Source organism: Microtus ochrogaster, unplaced genomic scaffold (genome assembly GCF_000317375.1).
Source record: "Microtus ochrogaster isolate Prairie Vole_2 unplaced genomic scaffold, MicOch1.0 UNK13, whole genome shotgun sequence".
In the NCBI taxonomy this organism is placed as follows: domain Eukaryota; kingdom Metazoa; phylum Chordata; class Mammalia; order Rodentia; family Cricetidae; genus Microtus; species Microtus ochrogaster.
This window is the reverse complement of record NW_004949111.1, coordinates 2,787,476-2,809,515: the sequence shown is the minus strand read 5'-3', so window position 1 is coordinate 2,809,515 and position 22,040 is coordinate 2,787,476. Positions and strand designations below refer to the sequence as shown.

Below are 22,040 nucleotides of genomic sequence, written 5' to 3'. Positions count from 1 at the left end.
ACATTTATTCCCTTCTCAGATCTTTGACGGAGTTGAAGATTATATAATTGTAATTACTCTCTACATTATTTAGACTCCTTGAGATAGAGTGTATGGTAAAACTTTTGTTCTCAATATTGTTTGTTACATTTATTATTTTTTATTATTGTTTATAGTTGTAGTTAGTTTAGTTCTGTCTTATTTAGACAAAAAAGGGGAGATGTAGAGACAGCCCGCCCTTTGCGGGTGGGGCGGTCTCGGGCAAATGTTTATAAATTGGGGTGCACAGACGCTGGGAACCCCTTCCTGTTTCTTGTTTCTGGGCATTGCGGGAACTTCGTTTGCGTGAGTGTGCTATTTATATTAAAGTGGTATCATCTTATACCAATTGGCCTGTATTAATTCGATCCGCCTTCAAGAACTTAATGGACATCTTTGGAATTTTTGACTGTTAATGAGCTAACTGCTGAGAGATATTTGATTGTGGGGGCTACAAGTTAAAACAACCTATATATTGTAAAGGTATCTTGACTGCAAAATTTGGGTCTAAGTATATGTGGCTTTGGAAAAGAGGTTCTGTTTTTGTTTCTACAGAAGATGAGAAGCTGTGGATTCCTTCCAGGTTAATATGGCTTGATTAAAGAAGACCCTCCCTCCAATGTTAGATCGCCAAAGGAAATTGATAGTCCAAATGATCCAATGTTTCAGAGTGCCTCCGTTGCAGTTTCCTCTGACTTCTACATTCAGAACAGTGTCAAGGATGCTGCCACAAAATACTCCAGTCAGGACTTAACCATAATTCCAAATTTTTTAAGGGTTCCTCAAAGATTACTAGAACCCACAATCAGCAGAAAGTAGTCTAGAGATCTAAGCCCAAATTCCCAAAACACCGTTTATAAATGTTTGTTTTTATATAAGGGATTGGTTATAAATTGTTATTGGTCATAGTCAATCTCTTTCTAAAGAACAAAGGGGGATATGGAATAGAAATGATGGAGAAAAGAATAAATTATTGAGTTTAATTTAACCCCCCAAAACTGTTAATCTCAACATTTTACAATGGCATGGATTTTAGTTTATTTATGTAAATTTAAGATTAAATTTGTTATACTTTATATATACTTCTTTTTAAGGTATTATATTTATACATCTCAATTAAATATGTAATATATAATTAAGAAATACAGATTTACAAAAATAAGTCATCTATAATAGTCAAGCTTATAGTCATGTTAGTTTTCGAGATATACAAAGATACATTTCAGATAGATATTCTTCTACATTTCAAAGACCTAAAGAATGTAGCAATTAAAATGTTTTTTTCTGATTTTTTAAAATGGTTTTTATTGAGCTATATAATTTTCTTCATTCCCCTCCCTTCCTCCCCCGATCTTCTACACCCTCCCATGATCTCCATGCTCCCAATGTACTCAAGAGATCTTGTCTTTTTCTACTTCCCATGTAGATTAAATCCATGTATATCTCTCTTAGAGTCCTCTTTGTTATCTAGGTTCTCTGGGGTTGTGAATTTTTTTCTTTGCTTTATGTCTGAAAGCCACTTATGAGAGAGTACATATTTGTCTTTCTGGGTCTGGGTTATCTCACTCAATATGATGTTTTCTAGATCTATCCATTTGCCCACAAATTTCAAAATGTCAGGATTTTTTTTAACCACTAGTAGTACTCCCTTCTGTAAATGTACCACATTTCCTTTTATTCCATTCCTTTTTAAAAAAATAGTACTATATAATTTAATTTTTTACTATGTTTGACTATACAATAAGAAAATTTGATTCCTGATGGATCTAACTTGTTAGCTCTTAATAATATTTAATAGTTTTTCACAAAGAGAACAAAATTTACAAAAAGAAGTAAATATATGATTATGCTTCTCTGGGAACAGATACCCATCGTAAGTCAATGATTAAGTCTAATTCCCCATTAGGGTTTCATTGTTCATTATTTTCTGTTTAGATAAAAATGCTTAGTAGATTTTAATCCATTCTTTTTTTATTATTATTAAAAATTTCCACCTCCTCCCCTCCTCACATGTCCCTTTCCCTCACCCCACTCCCCTCCTCCTCCAGTCCAAAGAGCAGTCAGGGTTCCCTGCCCTGTGGGAAGTCCAAGGTCCTCCCCACTCCATCAAGGTCTAGTAGGAAGGTGAACATCCAAACAGACTAGGCTCCCACAAAGCCAGCACATGCAGTAGGATCAAAACCCAGTGCCATTGTCCTTGGCTCCACTGTCAGCCATGTTCAGAGAGTCCGGTTTGATCATATGCTCCATCAGTCCCAGTCCAGCTGGCCTTGGTGAGCTCCCATTAGATCAGCCCTACCATCTCAGTGGGTGGGATTTAGGTTGTTTCCAGGTTCTGGCTATAACAAATAATGCTGTTATGAACATAGTTGAGCACATGACTTTATCGTATGATTGAGCATCCTTTGAGTATATACCCAAAAGTTTGCTATTTTAACTTCTGTTTTTATGATAAAACATTGATCAACGATAATCTGGAAAGTATCTATTTGCCTTAGACATTACAGTCTATCATGGCTGGAAGGCAATACAAGAAATCAAAACAGGAATCTGGAGATAGGAACTGAAGCAGAGACCTTGAAGGAACTGAATTTTGTTACCATAAGTTATTACGGGCTTTTTTCCTCTGGCCTCAGCTACCTTTCTTAACTAGTTCTGGACCACCTGAATAAGGACTGTACTGCCTACGGTGAGCTGGGTCCTTCATTCTACATCAATTTACAATTAAGAAAATGTTCCACCGGGCGGTGGTGGCGCAGGCCTTTAATCCCAGCACTTGGGAGGCAGAGGCAGGCGGATCTCTGTTGAGTTCGAGACCAGCCTGGTCTACAGGACTGGCTCCAGGACAGGCTCCAAAGCCACAGAGAAACCCTGTCTCGAAAAACCAAAAAAAAAAAAAGAAAAAGAAAAAGAAAAGAAAATGTTCCACAGGCATGACCATAAGCCAACCTACAGTCAATTCCCCAATGTTGCTACCTTTCACTAGGTGACACTGGTTTTTGCATAGCTGGTGAAAACTAACCAGCACACTTCTATTGCAGAAAAACCAGGGCTTCAATGCCATGTTGAGGAACATTAAACTGCCATAATTTTAGTTACAGAGGACCCTCTTCCAAAAGAACCTATATGCATGTGGCATATACCCACATATCCATATACATAAGGCTTAAAATTAAGTCTTTTATAAATTAAAAGCTATGATATGAAATGTGATTTGTTTTTTCCACAGTAATGTTCATATGTATGTTCTTTTATTTTGAAAATTGATAAAACATAAGATGACAACTTTGAGCAGAAGTTCCATGCGTAAAGATTAAACTAAGTAGTGACAGGATAATTAATTACACTACAGAGATAAGATTGAATATGGCAACTTCTTTTATTACAAACTGTGATGAGAATAGCATGAAAATTGAGCATAGCAACTGATTTTTTCAGCAGCTATCTTGTATATTAAGTAAAATGAGGTTTTACGTAGTAATGAAATCCATTAGACAATGCTGGACAGCTGAAAAGCTGGAAGCTGAAAGTCAAAACATTTTATTATAAGTGTAATCAAAGGTTAATAAATCTGAGGTAGTGGGGAATGTGTAAGAGATTATTTTTTAGAAATTTGTCCTACTTTGACAAATTACTAAATTTCAATGTTTTCAGCAGCACAGGTTGGTGAAGTTCCTAGCTCTCCAAGAAATAGAAGCATATGAACATACTATTATTCCCATTTTTCATTAAAAAAAAAAAAGTATTTTTGGAGTTCTGCCAAGTGTTAGGCTCATATCTAAAAAAGTGATGAAGACTCTAGAAACTCCTAAATCTCCACATAATTATTCTGTAAGCAAATTCTTTTAACCAAAAGGGTGATATTTCTATGAATTTAAAACCTTACATTATGGTTTGTATATAAGCAGCCTTTTCATAAAAGTTATTCCTCTGCCAAAGAAAATTAAGAATAACAGTTCAATTTTAGTAACTCAAATGTATTTGAAAACCATGAAAATGCATCTGCAAGATGTAAGATGTTGGTGAGCCCTCAAAAGAAGCTCTTAACTGTAAAAATATTTAGTATCAAATAATTTCACAAATTAAGTCAATTATCACTTAAAATATGAATCTCAAAGGCAATTATACATGGATTGTTCTTTTAAAATAATTTATCCAAACCAAAAATGTCTACTGCTTTGTATAAATACACCTTTAAAAAAAACTAATTGTCAAAATTTATCTGTAACTTAAAGAACTTGGATATCACTTATCAATTAGTGGTAATAACCAAAGAGCACTTCCAAATGAATTTGCCATATTAATAATTTGTACTCCGTTATATGGATAAAATAAAACCTGTCAATCAGCTATTTTATTCAGCGCAGGTATGCAAGGATGTGTTTATTTTTGTTTATGTTGCAGAATATTTAATTGTTTAAAGATGTTTTGCATTTGTTTATGTTATATTTGATTATATAGACATGTTGCAATTCTTTAATTTTGCAAAGATGTGTTGTTGTTTTACCTTGTCTGCCTAAGACATGTGATTGATCTAATAAGAAGCAAAATGGTCAATAGCAAGGGAGGAGGTATAGGAAGAACTTCTTGGCAGGAAGAACAAGTAGTAGTAGAAATTTAGGCTCTAGAGAAAAAAACAGAGGAAAGGGAGATGACAGGTCACAGACAGACAGACAAGGAGGAAGCAAGAAAGTAGGACATAAAGAATGAAAGAAAGGTAAAAAGCCCCCAAAGCAAAACATTGAGAATTAGAAACAACTTAAATTAAGTTAAAAGAGCTAGAGAGACAAGCCTAAACTAAGGACAAGCATTCATAATAATAAGTCTTTATGTTAATATTTGGGAAACTGGTTGGTGGCCCAAAGAAAATTCCAACTATAAATAGCATCCAACATGGGGAACAAATTTCTACCTAGGGCCCAAAAAAACTGAAAAAAAATGAAATGGCTCATTTAAGAGACATTGCTATGCAGAGCACTTGAGAAGTCAACACACTAAGTGGAAACAGCAAGCTAAGTAAAATGCCTGAAACAGTGTGGGTCTCTGATGTGGAATTCCCCTCTGTATGCTATGAATGTTTATATTAATATCCTTATATTAATATAAATAAGTTAATTTAAGAGGTAAGAGTTAGTTTATAAGAAGCCTAAGCTAATTGGCCAAGTGGTACTGTAATTGATATAGTTTCTGTGTGATTATTTGTGTCTGGATAGCCAGGAACGAAAGAGCAGTCTACACCTACAGGTATCAACTTCCTAGAGCTAGGTTCTCACAGAATCCACTCATTCAGGGAAGGAGTGGAGCCAAATGCCACAGCTGCAGAGGGCTCAGACGCTACTTAGCAGCTTAAGATTTAGCTCACTAAGTCAGAGAGAGCTATAGATGGACAGTAAAACAGATCAAGAAGGGAATACCTTCAAACAGGTGACAGTGTACATAGGTGCTTTAAAAAAGGGGGAATAGACAGTTATAGGGAAAAATAGTTGAAAAATAAATACTGTTTTTTAAAAAAAGAGCAAAGTAATATTTAAAAAGTTAGTCATGTAATGTAATACAGGGAAATACACAGGGAGTCTAGATTCTGTATGGTGCTTTGTTGACTTTGAATTTTTGAACGCTGATGAGGTAAAGACAGCTGCCAAAAGATATGAGTTTGTAAAAGGAATTTCTGAATTAAACCAGCCTAGATACTTTAGTCATGTCTTAAGTTTAAAATAGAATTCAGAAAAATGTGTTGGGTTGGGGGAGAAGTTATGCTTTTGTTTTCATAGGAAATGAAAGGCTGTGGATTTCTTCAAAATTAGTACAGATCATATTTGATTGGGGGAAACTACCTGAAAATTTTTGCTACAGATATAAAGAAATAAACATAGAAATACCACAAGACAAGTGACACATATGCTGATCCCTTGACAAGGGGACACCTCTGAGACTGGTGATAAATCTTGTTGGATACAGAGTCCTCATGACTTTCATATGGCATCGACAGAGGTTTGGTTATACAGTCAAACTTATAAAGTTGACAGATATCTTTAATCTGCTCAAATATAAAAAAATCGTTGACTAGCTTGTGTACAATGCACAGTCCATACTTGTATTAATACAAATAAAAATATTACCTTTTGAAAATCTGAGTGTTTTCAGAGCAAGGAGACCATACACCAATGAAAATCACAGCCTTTCTGTGTGCCTCTGCTACAGTTTCTTTACAATTCTGTGTTCAGAACAACTTCAAGGCTACTAGTTCAGATGGTCTAGTCTCACAGTCTATTCTATCCAGGACTTCAGATAAGCATTGTACTTTCTCATTACACAGAGACGAAACAACAAATGTTATAGCTAGTGTTTTTAGAACTTGACTATTATCTCAATTTTCTTAGGGTACCCTGGGGATGCAGTCATCCACAAACAACAGGAAGCAGTCTATAGAACAAAACATCCACATTCCCAAGAGGTGGAGTGGGTGGTTTTTGTTCATTTTGTGGGTTATGGATGTTTGTCATCATTTAATGGGGATGTAGGAATACATGATTAAAGAAATAGCTTTATAGAATAATGTTTTACATTGGTCTGGATTTCTGTATTTTGAAATAAATTTAAGATTATTTTTGTAATATGCTATATATGTTTCTACTCCTATGTAAGGTACTGTACTTAATGCAGCTCATTTAAAAATGTAATATAAAGGTATATTCCTTGAAAGCTATTATTACAACTGTTTAGGATAATTACAAATGCAGGTTAGTAGTTATCTATAACAATCAAACTTGTAGTCATGTTAGTTATGTTTCCAAGGTTAAACAGATACATTTTAGGTAAGTAATATTCCAATGCTTCAGAGACCTACATAATATGGCATTTAAGATGTTTAACCACCAAGGCTATTTATGATAGTAAGACATGTCTGCTCCTGGCAGCACTAATCTACTTCCTAAAAGGATGATGGGCATTAAAGAACCTCCATAAGGCATATACTTCTTTGTGGCGATGCTAGAAATTTGAGCAAAAAAACTACCCATGCCTCAACTGCTGACAGTATGCTGTCCAAACTGGACCAACAAGATACAAAACAAAAAGACTGTCTAACTGCCTGCTGAATTGGCCAAGACAAGGTGGGACAGTCCATCAAAATATCTGTTTCACAGAAAAGACCATCAGATATTCTAGGCCTGTAGACCAAAGATGGATGCCCCAACCTTGCAGAGGAACCTTGAGTGACTATTCAGGCAGCCAGCTCTTTCTGTCATTTCTATTAGTTTTGAAAGATGCTTACTCTATAATTCCTGTTTACTCAGGTAATGTTAACTCATTCTCAGTCCTCTGATGGGAGTTGAAGAAGAAATAGTTTTCCTTGTTATCAAATTCAGAAAAAAAAATTTACATAAGAGATGTATAGTTAATGAGGATGAGAAACATAAAAGTTTTAATTGTTTATATAAGAAAATACTTTTGAGGTCTAAGACTATTTTGGGTTGGTAATACAAGTTAGGATAGAAAGTAAAATAGGCACACAACTTTGGACTCACAAAAATAGGAAGGATAAATGTAGTATTTTCTCTGAATCTGCCAAATACAAATGGACTAGATATTGTAAATGTAATTCTTACTTAATAATTGCTCTTATCTTACTATGCTAAAGCTAAAACTTTTTTTCGATGGTGGCGCACGCCTTTAATCCCAGCACTCGGGAGGCAAAGGCAGGCAGATCTCTGTGAGTTTGAGACCAGCCTGGTCTACAGAGCTAGTTCCAGGACAGGTTCCAAAGCCACAGAGAAACCCTGTCTCGAAAAACCAAAAAAAAAAAAAAAATAAAATAAAAGAAAAGAAAAGAAAAAAGAAAAAGGAGAAAAATTCTGATTTTTTTTCTTTTGGTCCTTTAGTCTTTTAATTTTTTTTGGGGGGGGGGAATGGCTGCAACCCAGGTCCCAAATACATGGAGGCTTATTATTACTTATAAATGCCCAGCCTTAGCTTGACTTCTTTTTAGCCAGCTTTTCTTTTCTTTTTTTTCCATTTTTTAATACAATCCTTTCCCATTCCACAGTCATTCTTGTTCCCACTCCCTCCTCTCCTTCCGCCCCAACCTTTCCCCCACTTCACCCCCATCCAGTCCCCAGAAAGGGTAAGAACCCCATGGGGAGTAAATAAAGACTGACATATCACGTCAAGTTGGGCCCACAGATCTCCCCCCTCCATTATCTAGGCTGAGCAAGGTATCCATCCAAAGAGTACTTGCTCCAAAACATGCCAGGTCAAGCACTAGGGATAAATCCTGGTCCCATTGCCAGTGGCCCCACAGACCATACAAGCCTCACAATTGTTCCTCATATTCAATGGCCCTATCTTGGTCCCTTGCAGTTTCCCTGACTATCAGTCCAGAGTCAGTGAGCTCTCACTAGCTCAAATCAGCCATTTCTGTGGGTATCACTATCATGGTCCTGACCACTCCCTGCTCATATCATGGTTCCTCCCTCTCCTGGACTGGGGCCCCATAAGCTTGGCCCAGTGCTCGACTGCGGATCTTTACATCTGCTTCCATCAGTTCCTGGATGAAGGTTCTATGATGACAATTAAGGTAGTCATCAATCTGATTACAGAGGAAGGCCAATTTAGGCATCCTCTCCACTGTTGCTTAAAGTCTTATCTGAGATCATCCTTATGAATTCCTGGTAATTTCCCTAGTGCCATGATTCTTACTAGCCATTTAATGGTTCCCTCAATCAAAATATCTCTTTCCTTTCTCTCCCTCTCTGTCTTTCCCCCTTCTTTAGCATCCTGTTCCCTCATGTTCTCCTCCTCCTGTCCCTTCTCCCTCTCTCTCCCCTCCAACCTTCCCTCCCCCTCCCAATTTTCTCAGGGAATCTTGTTTGTTTCCCCTTCCCAGGGGTATCCATGTATATCTCTCAGAGTTCTCTTTTATTAACTAGCTTCTCTGGGATCATGGATTATAGGCTGGTAATACTTTGCTTTATGTCTAATACCCACTTATGAGTGAGTACATATCATGTTTGTCTATCTGGGTCTGCGTTACCTCACTCAGGATAGTTTTTTTTTCCAGTACCATTCATTTATATGCAATTTTCAAGATGTCATTGTTTTTTACTGCTGAGTAGTTCTCCACTGTGTAAACGTACTGCATTTTCTTTACCCATTCTTCAGTTGAGGGGCACCTAGATTCTTTCCAGGTTCTGGCTATTACAAATAATGTTGCTATGAACACAGCTGAGCAAACGTCCTTGTAGTATGAGTGTGCATGATTTGCTGAAGGAGGGAAAGACAGGAGGATCACGAGTTCAAAGCCAGCCAGCTTTTCTTAACTTAAATTATCCTATCTACCCTTTTCCTTAGGGCTTTTTTCCTTTTCTTACTTCAGTATACCTTACTTTCACCCTTATTCTATTTCTGGCTGGGTGGCTGGCCCCTAGAACCATCTCTCCTTGTTCTCTTTCTTGCTTCTTCTTCTCCCAGATTTCTCATTCTATTTATTGATGTGGGAAGGTCATATGTCTATCTGTTGCTTTCATTATTTAATTAATAAAGAAACTGCTTGGCCTGATAGGTCAGAACATAGGTGGGTGGAGTAGACAGAATAGAATGCGGGGAAGAAGGGAAGTGAGGGCAGACATCATGGAGCCAGCCACCAGGTTAGACATGCTGAATCTTTCCCAGTAAGATACCACCTTGTGGCGCTACACAGATTATTAGAAATGGGTTAAGCAAGATATGAGAGTTAGCCAAGAAGAGGCTAGATATAATGGGCCAGGCAGTGTTTATATGAATACAGTTTGTGTGTTGTTATTTCGGGTGTAAAGCTAATCACGCGGGAGCCGGGCAGGATGAAAAACAGGCCTGACTGCAGCTCTCATCTACAATTTATCCTCTCTACCTGCCAGCCCCACCTATGCTTTCTCCTGCTTTGCTATTGGCTGTTCAGCTCTTTAGCAGACCATCAGATATTTTAGACAGACAAGGAATCACAGCTTCACAGAGTTAAACAAATATAAATAAAAACAACACATTTTACATCATTAAAACAAGTGTTCCACAGCATAATCTAAAGTAACAAACCTTAAAATATTATTCTAAAACAGGGTACTGCTGCAGATTATTTAACTATGTAAAATGATTCACATTTAACTATGTAAAGACGTGGTACACTTGTACATGTTGCAGAATATGTAAGCATGTAAATATGTATTGCATATGTTTTATGTTGTGAAATATTTAATTCTGAATAGATGTGTTGCATTTGCTTATTATATAAAGATGTGTTGCTGTTTAACTTGCCTTCCTAAGGCACTTGATTGGTCTAATAAAAAGCTGAATAGCCAATAGCAAGGTAGAACTTCCAGGCAGGGAGAGTAAACATTAGGAAGAGATTTTAGCCTTTAGAGAAAGAAAAGGAGATGACAGGAAAGTGTCAGGGGCCAGACAGACAGACAAGGTGGAAGCAGGAAAGTAGGACATACAAAATGAAAGAAAGATAAAATGCCCCAAGGCAAATTAAAGATGAATAGGAACAGGATAAATTAAGTTAAAAGAGCTAGTCAAACAAGCCTAAGCTAAGGCTGAGAATTCATAATAAATAATAAGTCTCTGTATCTTTATTTAGGAAGGTTGTTCACACCCTAAATAAAATCATGACTACAGTTAACTGTATTTCTCCTTTTGCACATTTTCTTCCTCGATATAGCATGTGGTAGAAATTGTGTTCTTTTATTTGATATGTACTTTGCTCTAAGGCCATTCACTTCTGATTTGCATAGTATATTATGTTTGCATAGTATATTGTGCTGCTTTTCAGATGTTTATTCCTAAAATAAATATTCAATGATTACTCAAAAAAATTACAGAAATCAGACAACCCAAACTCTTCCATAAAATTGTATTAATCTTGACTTTCTGCAATATGACATATTGTAGAAATTTCTCTAGTTGCTACCAACTTAAATGTTTTTATGCATTATAAAATATATCTGAAATATCAAGCTTCCCTTACATTTATCCAGGAACAAAACTTCATGACGTTAGCAGTAGAAAGTAACACTGGTTCACTACTCAACCATAGCAGCCTTTTTCCTTATATGAGATAAACTGAGCTCATGACAATTTATTGGGCAGAAGGTACCCAGCCCTAGGAATGAATCATGACCAATCACAATTTAAATTTTAACTTTATTTCCTTTTTGGTGTGATAGACTTGAAAGTGTGCATGCACTTCAATTTTTATAGAAAAAGTTAAAGTAGACTCCTTTGAAACATCTTGGTAAATATTCTCTAGAATTCTGACTATAAATTATATTAGTATATTTTATTTATACAAATAAAACCTAAAATATAAATATATATAAATAAAATATAATTATTGATCTAAAATCTATATTCTCCCATTTCCTTTCCTGTATAGACATTTTAGTTGTGTGTGAAAACTTGTCTGGAATCATAACAACTATCTAGCTGGCAACCATCTAGAAGCCCTGGATGTAAAGCTAGAAGTTCACCTTTATCATTTCTTAGTACTCCAACATGCATAAGCTAAACAGGCTACAAATCCTCTGACAACTACCTGATACACTCCTATCTGCCTACTTGTTCCAACAACTTTTACCTGGCATGCCTTCAAAGCCTAAAACACACTTATTATAAACAATAATAAACAACTTCCTCTAAACTGAAAAATGCAGCATATACTACATTGATTTTTCTATTTCATTTTTTTTGTGGACTAATGCCATAGTTATTATTGTTCAAGAAGTATACTGTTTATGTTTGTGGCGTTCAAAATGAAGAAATGCAATTTCAGATTCCTGTCACAATAAAATCTTCTTTTTAGAAATATCAATCCACTAAAAAGTTGCTTCATTTGAATTTAAGAAGCACATTTTCCTTCTGGTTTAACTTTATATCAAAATTGGGGAACTATTAGTCATTAATATTCAAAAATAGAGAAAAGGAACATAGGTAGTTGACTTACGTTTAGACCAATAAGATTTCTTCTTTCTAGGCTCAGTGAGCAAAGATATTTGTCCTCAATCAATTCTGACAACTTGAGTTTGATCCCAAGGTAATAAACACATGGTATAAAGGACAGAACTGAATCCAGTAAGTGTTTCTGACTTCCACACACATGTATGTGAGCATACACTTATATAAACATACAAACCCAGAGACAAAATTAATTTAAAACATTATTTTCTTACTAAAGAAAAAAACATGAGTATGAAATTAACATGCAATAAATTTTCATCTAAGAACTATTTGCATTTGTGTGACCCAAGTGGAAATAAATAATGCTGTCTGCTTTCTCCTAATGTGTATAAGATTTAAAGCTAGAAAAAATGGTTACTTTAGTTCCCCCATATAAACTAAGAAATATTCCTGAGTATATAGACTACAATCAAAACAAATTAAGGATACTGGAATACCGTATGTCAGCATAAATTCAAAGCTTAAGGCTGGGCAGTATAGCAAGGTTTTCTCACAAAAACAAAATTGAAAAATAAAGGTATGTTGCACGAGTTCTAATTGGTCTTAATAATAAAAGCCCAGAGTCAGACAATGGGGAAAATGCTGAGAAATCAGAGACAAAGGACCAAAACCACAGTCACCTTACCTACTCAACTTCTCAGCCCAAAAAGAGACTGAGTTCCTGTCTCCTCCTGCCTTATCACTTCCTCTCTACGCCCAGCGATATCATTTCCTATCTTAACTGCCTCTCACAGAACTTCAGTTTATCCACTTCTAACAAATCATGTGCATGGCTTCAGCACAGAATAAAAAATCAAATGTAATACAATATATTAAGGAAAGCTATAGCAACGGCTACTAAAATAATTACCAACAACTGCAGGTACTTTTTTTCCCCCTTTCAATAATCAGTTGTTTAACTGCAGAAGATAACTTAAAGGTAAAACAGCCTTTGAACAGCAAAAGCATTAGTAGGTTCAAAGAGGCAGAACTCAGGATAAAACTCTGACAAAATAATCTTCATAATCCCTAGAGTCTGATGTTGAAGCAAATGATGTTTTGAGGTTGGGGAGTGGGGAAAGAATATATACCTAATCCTCATACCACATACCAAAAAATACTCAAAGTGGGTCATGAACTAAAATGTACAATATTTATCTATAAGAAACACTTTTCAATGAAATGAAAGCTTCTGGAAGTACATCCAAGTAAAGAGATCTCAGACTCAATGCCAAAAACAGAATATACAGAGAGAAAAATGAATACATGGCAGCTCGTTAAAATTTGCAAAACCTGCTCTACAAAATATCCTGTTTAGAAAGAATGAGAACACAAGTTACAATTCAGGGGAAAGTATTTTTAAACTAAACAGTTAACAAAGAACAAATACTTGAAAAAGAATTCTGCAACCAAAAAGAAAAAAAGGAATTCTATTTAAAAACTTGTAAAAGACATCAATCACCAGACAGTTCACCCAAAAGACCTATGAATGACAAATAAGTACAGGAAATGATATACAAAATCAGCCATCAGTGAAATTCACTCTAAAATGAAAAAACAGGAATGGGGATGTTTCTCAATTGGTAGAATGCATAGCTTGAACAAAGCAGTGAGTTTGATCCCCAGCATTGCATAAACACAGGGAAGGGTACACAGCTGTAAGCTGATCACTCTGGGAGGATGAGACATGAGTAAAGACAGGAGCTAGAGGCTAGCCTAGCCTAAGCAACATAAAAAGATCCAGTGCCAAACATTCAAAACAAGTAAAAATAAAAGGGCTGTTCCAACTGTTCCACCTCATAGACCAATAGGGTAAGAGACAGCAGACCCTCAGAAGGGTAATGGGAATGTACAAAGCTAAAAAGACTGTGTACATCAGAGGAAACTGTCAATCAAATGAAGAATCGGTCCACAGAGGAGAAGACAGCCTTTGCCAGCTCTATTTCTGACAGAGGGTTAGTGACTAATACACACAACAAACTCAAGCAATTTTGTACATCAAGAAAACAAACCTAAATTTACAATGAAAAATTTATTGCTAGTTTATTTGAAAAGTATCCATACTGACTTCCATAGTGGCTAGATCACACGTATATAGTAGTGTATAAAGAATGCCTTTTGTCTACAATCTTTGCTTTTCCTTAAAAACTATTTATTTTATGTGTTTGAGTATTTTGCCTGCATGTATGCATGTACACCACATGTGTGCCTGGTGCCCAAGGAGGTAAGAAGAAGGCATCTGAGCTCCTAGAACTGGAGTTATGGGTCGTTGCATGCCGCCAAGTGGTTGCTAGGAATACAACCTGGGTCTTCTGCAAGAGTTGCAAGTACTCTCAGACATCTCTTGAGCTGTCACCCTGCTTTCATATACTACCCAGGACCAAATGACAAAGGGTGGTACTCTCCACAGTGAGGTGGGTCCTCCTATATCAATCAATTACCAATATGCTCCTACAGACTGGCCTACAAATCTAGAGCCATTTTCTCATTGACATTACCCTTCTCCAGATGACCATCGCTTGTGTGAAGTTGACAAACTTACCAGCACAGTCCTACGGTAACATAGGATTTTTACAAAGATAAAATGAAATGTATGGCATTGTTAGGAGTTATTATTATTATTATTTCAAAAATAGAGAACACTGAAAGTCACAGCTAAAAAAGAGGGTAAGCCAGTGTATCGATTTTACTATAGCAATCTCCTTGGTACTCAATTTTCCTGAAGAAGTATAAAAAGGGGGAAAGGCTATTATCTTACAAATTACTACATAAATAATTTTCATACCTGGCATAACAAAATACTTCTACATGTTGAATTGTTTTGTCCTTGCTACTAAGAAGGATGGCTTCCTCATTCTCAAGAATCTGTGCTTGCCAGCTGGAATTTTCAGTCACAACATCACTGTTTTCCTAAACAAAACACAGAAAAGGAGTTTTAACTAAGTTGAAAGATCTAAACTTAAAATTTCCAAAAAAACAGTATCTTGTCTTAAAATCATGTTTTTATTTTTATGACAACAAAATTCAATGCTTTAGAGTAACTGAATTGACTCAGTGTGCCAACTGCAAAGGAGGCAGAGGAAAACTATTACATAAAATCTATTAAGAGCTAGCTTTGGTATACATGTGTCTATGAGGCCATGTTGTGCTTGGAAAATGCTGTTTCCTTGAAGTCATCTACCTCCTCTGGCTCTTAAAAGTCTTCTGTTCCATCTTCTGCATAGACAGATCCCTGAGTTTTGAGGGATGGGCTATGATATGGTATAAACATTCCTTTTAGGGCTGAGCATTTCAAAATCTCTCACTCTCTGTATGTTGTCCAGTGGGCCACACTCAATTTTGTGCAGTGGTATTTAAACTATAATATCACCGCAGTTTTATCACCCATGTTTTTATAATGAGCAGAGTTAATGCTGCTACAACAGTCCATTAAATAAATGAAAGTAAGTACCATGCGTAATAAAGTAATGGAATGTTTTAAGTATGAAATATTTTTTCGTTAACTGAATAGATTCCTGGAATATTATCATACTCTATTCCTAACCGTCTCAGCTAATTTGAGAGAGAGCAGGGTCTGAGTTCATGTAAGATATACTTGGTATAAGTTACATCTCAAGCCACATATACCCATCTATATTAAATGTGTCTTACAAAAAATGTTAACCCACATAGCATGACTAAATCTCCACACCACACTACCAGTTACCTCTGAAACTCTGCTTTATGATGATGGGTACTCAACAGTTGTAGTAACATGAAGCTACCACAGAAAAAACTTTCTGAACCTCAAATTTTTTTCTCTTTCTTTTTCCTTTAAGTGCTTCTGTCATGTGACAGAAGTAAACACACAAGCCAGAAAATATTCCAAATTAAGTTTTTTTCTTCAAATAAGTGAATAACATTGCTTTAGATTTTATATAGTAATACAAAGACCAACCAATATAGGTGAGAATTTACCATGTCTCGTAAAATGTCTGTGAATGCTTCTCAGAAAAATGTTCCCTTAAATATATAAAACATTAGCTAAAAATGTAATTGTGTGTATTTTTGTCAAGCTATCTATCTCATATGACAGAGAAAACCATCTCCTCAATGTATGAACACCATATGACAGGAGACACCACCTAGTGACTTGCAATATCAGCTAAGAACTTTACCTGGTATTCCTTTAGCCAGGACAACAGTCCTGAAAAGCTGAAACTGGCCCAGTTTCCTCCATAGTAGTTTCGTCTGTAACAATGAAATACAAAGAACATAAAAATCAAGTCACTTATAACCTACACTATCCTTGACCTTTAAACTCATATCATTTTCCAATATACGAGTCCCAAGTGTTCCAAAGCGCAAAGCATGGTTTGCTGACAGAAGAGAAGATAGTAAATATAAGCAAATGGCTATTCTCAGATCTCAAAGGCAACTTTCTCTGATATAAGAGTTTTTCTTCAGTGATCATAGGGAAACTCAGTCTCAAATCACCAGGATGAGTTCTAGTATGGATCCATCAGAATAGTAAAGAGTCACCACACTAAGCACTGATGGAATGGTGTGCAAAAGTTAATAAACTTTCAAAAATACATGGTAGCTTCCTAAAAAAACAAACAAAAAAACGATACAATTGTGCAATGATCCAGCAATTATATTTCTAAGTGATCACAGAAGAAAAAAAGGTGTTTTCCAAAAAAAAAAAAAATTTCATCACATTAAATGGGCCAAAGCGATAATATCATTAACATGAAAATGTGTAAACAAGCTATGCTATACCCACAGGATTATATACTTTTTAGTAATGTAAGAGAATAAAATACTGCCACAAACAACAGCATATATCAATCTCAAAATTTTTATTCTGAATGAAAGCCTTAGCCACAAAGAGTATACATTGTATAATTCTATTAATGTGACATTCAAGAACAAACTAATCAGTGACTAAAAAAAAAAATCATAATAGTGGTTGCCTCAGAGTGGGAGTGGTAAGTTCTTAATTATATAAGTATATGCAATTTCAAGAACATATTTAAATGATATACTTAAAATCTGTACATTTCACAATATATATTTGTCTTTGAAAAAAGCAAATATTAAGTGCTCCTAATAAAGTTTATGCTAAAAGCCTGAGTGACAGAAATTGAGTTGTACAAACCAGTAAGGCGGAAAGATTCATGGATCCACAGAATGAGTACATGGATGGTTACATGATATACAGCAGCTACATCCAAATGACAACTATAGGATCTAGGCAGTTAAATCATGGGTGTTCAATGAATGGTGTCTTTTTTTTTTCAGGTTTTGTGTACACTTGAAAACTATCAACATAAAATGCAGGAAAAACAGAACTAATCTAAGTTTTTTGAATACTGACCATAATATGTCAGGTTCCAAGGTATTTTCACCTAATTTTGAAAAGCTTAAGAAAACCGTAAGAAGGACATTCTGGTGTTTCTTTCCATTATTAAGTACCTTGAGGTCAGTTCCTGGTCAAAACCTATTTTTCTCCCCTGCACTTGGTCATATGGTTTTTGACAGAGCTAATTGATCCTAGTATTTTTCCATGCAACTCCCATTTTCTTCTTTTCCTGTTGATTTGTTCCTAACATCAGCATCTGGTGATCTCATCCCATTATGTATGTAAAAGGTGAAACATGGTTTTCATTACTGAGGTCTTTCTGACAAAAGATGGCAAGACAACTATTAGCAAACTCACTATGAAACTAGAAGATTCTAAATAAACTCATTCTGATAACTTTATGGCTTTAAAATATGGTTTATGGCATCCCTTAAATAAAGACACTAGGTGTCATTATCAAGAGAAATAGAAAAAAATCAATATGATTTTCCAGAATAATCCGTGGAATAAACTACAATAGATATGACAGAAATTAAAGCCACAGAACATTTTGTTTTACCTTTAAAGGTATTGCTTTAGAACTGTGACATTTAAATCTAATTTATAAAATGTTTTCTATTATGTTTAAAACTGATTCTACAGGGGAAAAGAAAACTAGGTTACTAGTTTTGATTTTTAAACCTTGGAACCATGATTTAAAGACAAAGTGAGACTGTGAGAAAAGCAAGGGGGAGATGGCATAGCATGTTGCCTGCCAGTTTTGTGTCATCACTGCCTCTCTACAACAAGTTGAGAAAGAAGCATTTTATGATTTTATCATGGAAAATGAAGTACATTTCTGCTGTCAGGAACAGTTCCCAGTGATGAAAAAGACTTCCTTGAAACTAGAGTCTCTGGGAAATCATAAAATAAATAGCTACAATAGAAAGCAGGAAACATAAAACTAGAATCTAAACCCTCTAATGTCCCATGATAATTAAGTGTCTTAAAGTCTTTAGCAAAAAATAGACAAAAAAGATTCTAATGAGGCATTTTCTTTCATTTTAAGATGATCCCCACTTATTATACTATGTAAAATGTTGATCTTAAAACTTTACAAAATATGGCTTTAAGTTTTCTATAGTTTTATATAACCTACTCCAAATGCCACCTAAGTTTTTCCAGATACAATAAGGAAATGACGTCAACAATCGTATCAATTAGCACAAATCAATAAATAACATGCTATTGACACATTGATTCTAAATTTCTTAGATTTTCCATAATCTTATCAAACAGAAAATATAGAACAAGTAGAGAGGAAGAGCATTAAATACGTTAGAGTCTATAATAAGCCCGCTTTCTTTTCTATTTGGCATCATAATTATAATTCTTTACTGACTATTCAGCAGCAAGGACAGATACAAGATGCTATATATTATATACAATATTGTGAAATAGCTTATTTAAGCAAGTCCCTAAACACTGACAAAAGACAGAGCTACTGACATGCAAGCACATTCATCTGGGAATCATTTTACTTAGGAAACCCACAGTTGAAAATGCATTCAGAAAGATAGGCAATAAGGTCAAAAAAAACTGCTCAGTGAAAAAGAGAACCGACCCAGCGAAACTTTAATAATACTTCTCTACGTCCCAATATCTTACAATTCCTTTTCCTAGGGCAAGACTAATAGCATTTTCCTTTGCCGGCATTTTATCTTTCCAAGTTTGTTCTCAGAAGTATTTTCTCTTTGATTTCCAGCATTTTTATGAGAAAGACACAAAGTGTGTCATGTTATAGGTGAGCCCAATGAGACTTGGTACTAGTCAAGGTAGCCTAGTTCCAAATGACAGAACCAATGTTCAAACTCGGTTCTCCAAAGTGTTAATCCTGTTCATACCAGTACACAAATTTGCAATTTTTAGACTAGAAAGCATTAACTAGTCCTAATGGTAGCTGTGGTTCAATAAAGACACCTGCATACTGTGATGGACTTTGTCTCTAAGCCTAAATTCTCGTTCTCCAAAATGAAAACATGGATTGATGGTTAATAGTTGTCCCAAGGGGAGAAAGCATAATGGCAAAATAAAAATGGGAAACATTAGGCTTCAGGCTTCAAAGAGTTAAGAAGAAATGGTTTTCTAGTGTCATGGCTTCTCAAACCCATTAACTATTACAATGACTGCTGGAGCTTTTCAACAGAGAATACGGTACTATATGGCATTTTCACAGCTTCAGCTGACCAATGAGCACATTTCTGAATGGGGATCTTGAAGGAAAGAGATTTAACAGAACACATTTTGAGAAATATTAGCTGAATTCACATTAAGGGAAAGGAAAACAATCTGCACTGAACTTGGCATTTTATAATCACTTTTTCATTTAAGCTTTATGTACCTTGTCTAATTTACTCAGCTAAGAAATAGTAAAGTTGGAACATGAGCGCAGGGCATAACAAACCCAAAGCCTAACCGCTGCTTTCTAAATATTACCTACTATAACCTATGGGTTTCTCAAGTTTAAAATGACAAGCATAAGTAAATCCTAGAGTGACTTATAAGTAAAAGCAATGGCATCATTTTAAAATCTCCAGATGGTATAGTCTATTTTTGTTTCACTTTGCTTAATAAAAACAGTATAATAACCTCAACACTTTTGTCTATTGCAATGCCAGAACTGGAGGGATTGTTCATTTCTAGGACTTGAAATCTCACTGGATCTCTCAAATTCTGAATGAATATGTAGAAAAGGAAAATAATTCTTGTCATATCTACTAGTATTGATTTTACCACTTAGAAATGAGTACAATATGCCATTTAAATTAAACAATGGATCAAACCTGCTTCCTTAGTGCAGCAGGCAGTTTTCAAGCTCATCAAAAAACTGTCAGTTCCACTTCATTCTGTCGGGCTACTACAGTCATGACACACCACTATCATCTTGTGAACAAACAATAGGCCATAATTCTAGGACATAGAAAATATATTTGACTAATCCCTACAAAAGTTTTGTTTAGCAAGAAAGCTGTGGTCCTTCCATTATCCCCTACAATCTTAGACAATTCGATTGGGCTTCTTATGGCAGAATCTGAAGATATAATTCTAATACTAGAAAAAATGACCAGATCCTTCCTTCATTGTAGCTTTTTAAGTAACAAAAATTGTAGGCATTTATCATGTATGACATGTTATAATGTTACTAAATGAGTCCTGTTATGTTACAGGGGGGTCCTCTAACTATCAGGTAAATCTTGTAGAAAGAAATAACCAGGTGATTTTTCCAGTCATTAGATTTAGTGAGAGATTTTCCTATGTTTGCAGCCATTAGTTATTCTATGTGAGTTCAAGGTAACAAGGCAGACCTATGAATCCATAACAAACTTATCTTCAACTTTTATTTTCCCATGTGACCTCATCTGTCCCCACAGATTAAGTCATTTATCACTCCTGATGACTCATCAATTGGTATTACAATGTGGGATCCTCAAAACTCACATATGAAGATGCAGACCATGTGTCATCAGTTTATTAGACACCTATCAGCTTATTGGACATCTCCCATCATCAAACAGTAAAGATGAAGTTCAGTTCTATATAACCAAAGGACAAAAACTATTATTAGTCATTTAGTCCCAACCAAGTCTTCTTTCTTTCCTCATCTCAAAAAGAAACAACCAAACAAAACCAAAAAAAAAAAAAACTGCAAAACCAATGGTACTATTATAGTTATCTTTGCTAAAAAAAAAAAAATCTTGAACTTCCCAAATATTTCAAGTGTCAACTGTAATTAGTTTGTCAGACCTCTTCTGTTCTGTCCAACTTCCCTCTGTTGTCTTACTTCAGGTATTTACTACCCATTAGTCTGTCTCACCGAAGGTTTTCCTATCTCCAGCTTCTTCCATTTTCAATACAACCTCAACATTAATAGCATTGTGATCTGGTTGAGAAACCACAGTATATCTTTCTCAGGCTTAAAGCTGTCTGATGACTTATTAATACTTCCAGAACTAAGTACAAAATTTAATACCACATCAACTTTATAAACTTTTTGTTAATTAAATTTGTTTTATTTTACATCCTGATCACCTTCTCTCCTCCCATTCTCTTCCCAAACACCCCTCTGTATTCCCCTTCAATACACTCTTCCTCCTTTTCTATTCAGAAAGGGGCAGGCTTTCCATGAGTATTAACAAAACATGGCACATCAAATTGCAGTAAGATTAAGTACCTCACATTGTATTCAGACTGGGCAGAAAACCCAGTATGAGCAAAGGGGTCCAAAAAGCCAGGCAAACTGTTAGGGACAGCCCCTGGTCCCACTGTTAGGAGTCCTGCAAGTAGACCAAGTTACACAACTATTACATATATGTAAAGTGCCAAGGTCGACTTCATGCAGGCTCCCTGACTGTTGATTCAGAGTCTGTCAGCCCCTATGAGCCCAGGTTAGTTGATTTTGTGGGTTTCCTTGTGATGTCCTAGATTCCTCTGGCTTCTACAATCCTTCCTCCCTCCTTTCAGCAGGATGTTCTGAGCTTGGCCTAGTGTTTGCCTGGATGTAGCCGCTAAGGACAAGTGGGGTAGGTACCAATCTGTGTTAACCCTATAATCTTATCCCTTCTCCATATGCACCAGCCACGACCTCATATGCCTGACTGAACCAAATGCTTCCCTGTCTCTTTTACTTGTGATATTGATTGCCTATACAATGCCAAAATTGTAGTCCATCACA

At 35.6% G+C, this 22,040-nt stretch overlaps 1 protein-coding gene across 2 annotated transcripts in view; it reads right to left on the bottom strand.

Annotated features, from left to right (window-relative positions):
* The window catches only part of Chm (CHM, Rab escort protein 1), a 175,270-nt gene that overhangs the window by 118,449 nt on the left and 34,781 nt on the right, over positions 1 to 22,040 (bottom strand). For both annotated transcript variants that reach the window (XM_005366706.3, XM_026789034.1), the window contains 2 exons: positions 16,143 to 16,215; positions 14,771 to 14,895 (listed from right to left, as the gene is read on the bottom strand). In XM_005366706.3, coding sequence (XP_005366763.1) covers positions 14,771 to 14,895; positions 16,143 to 16,215 — 198 coding nt within the window. The remainder of the gene's footprint in view (positions 1 to 14,770; positions 14,896 to 16,142; positions 16,216 to 22,040) is intronic.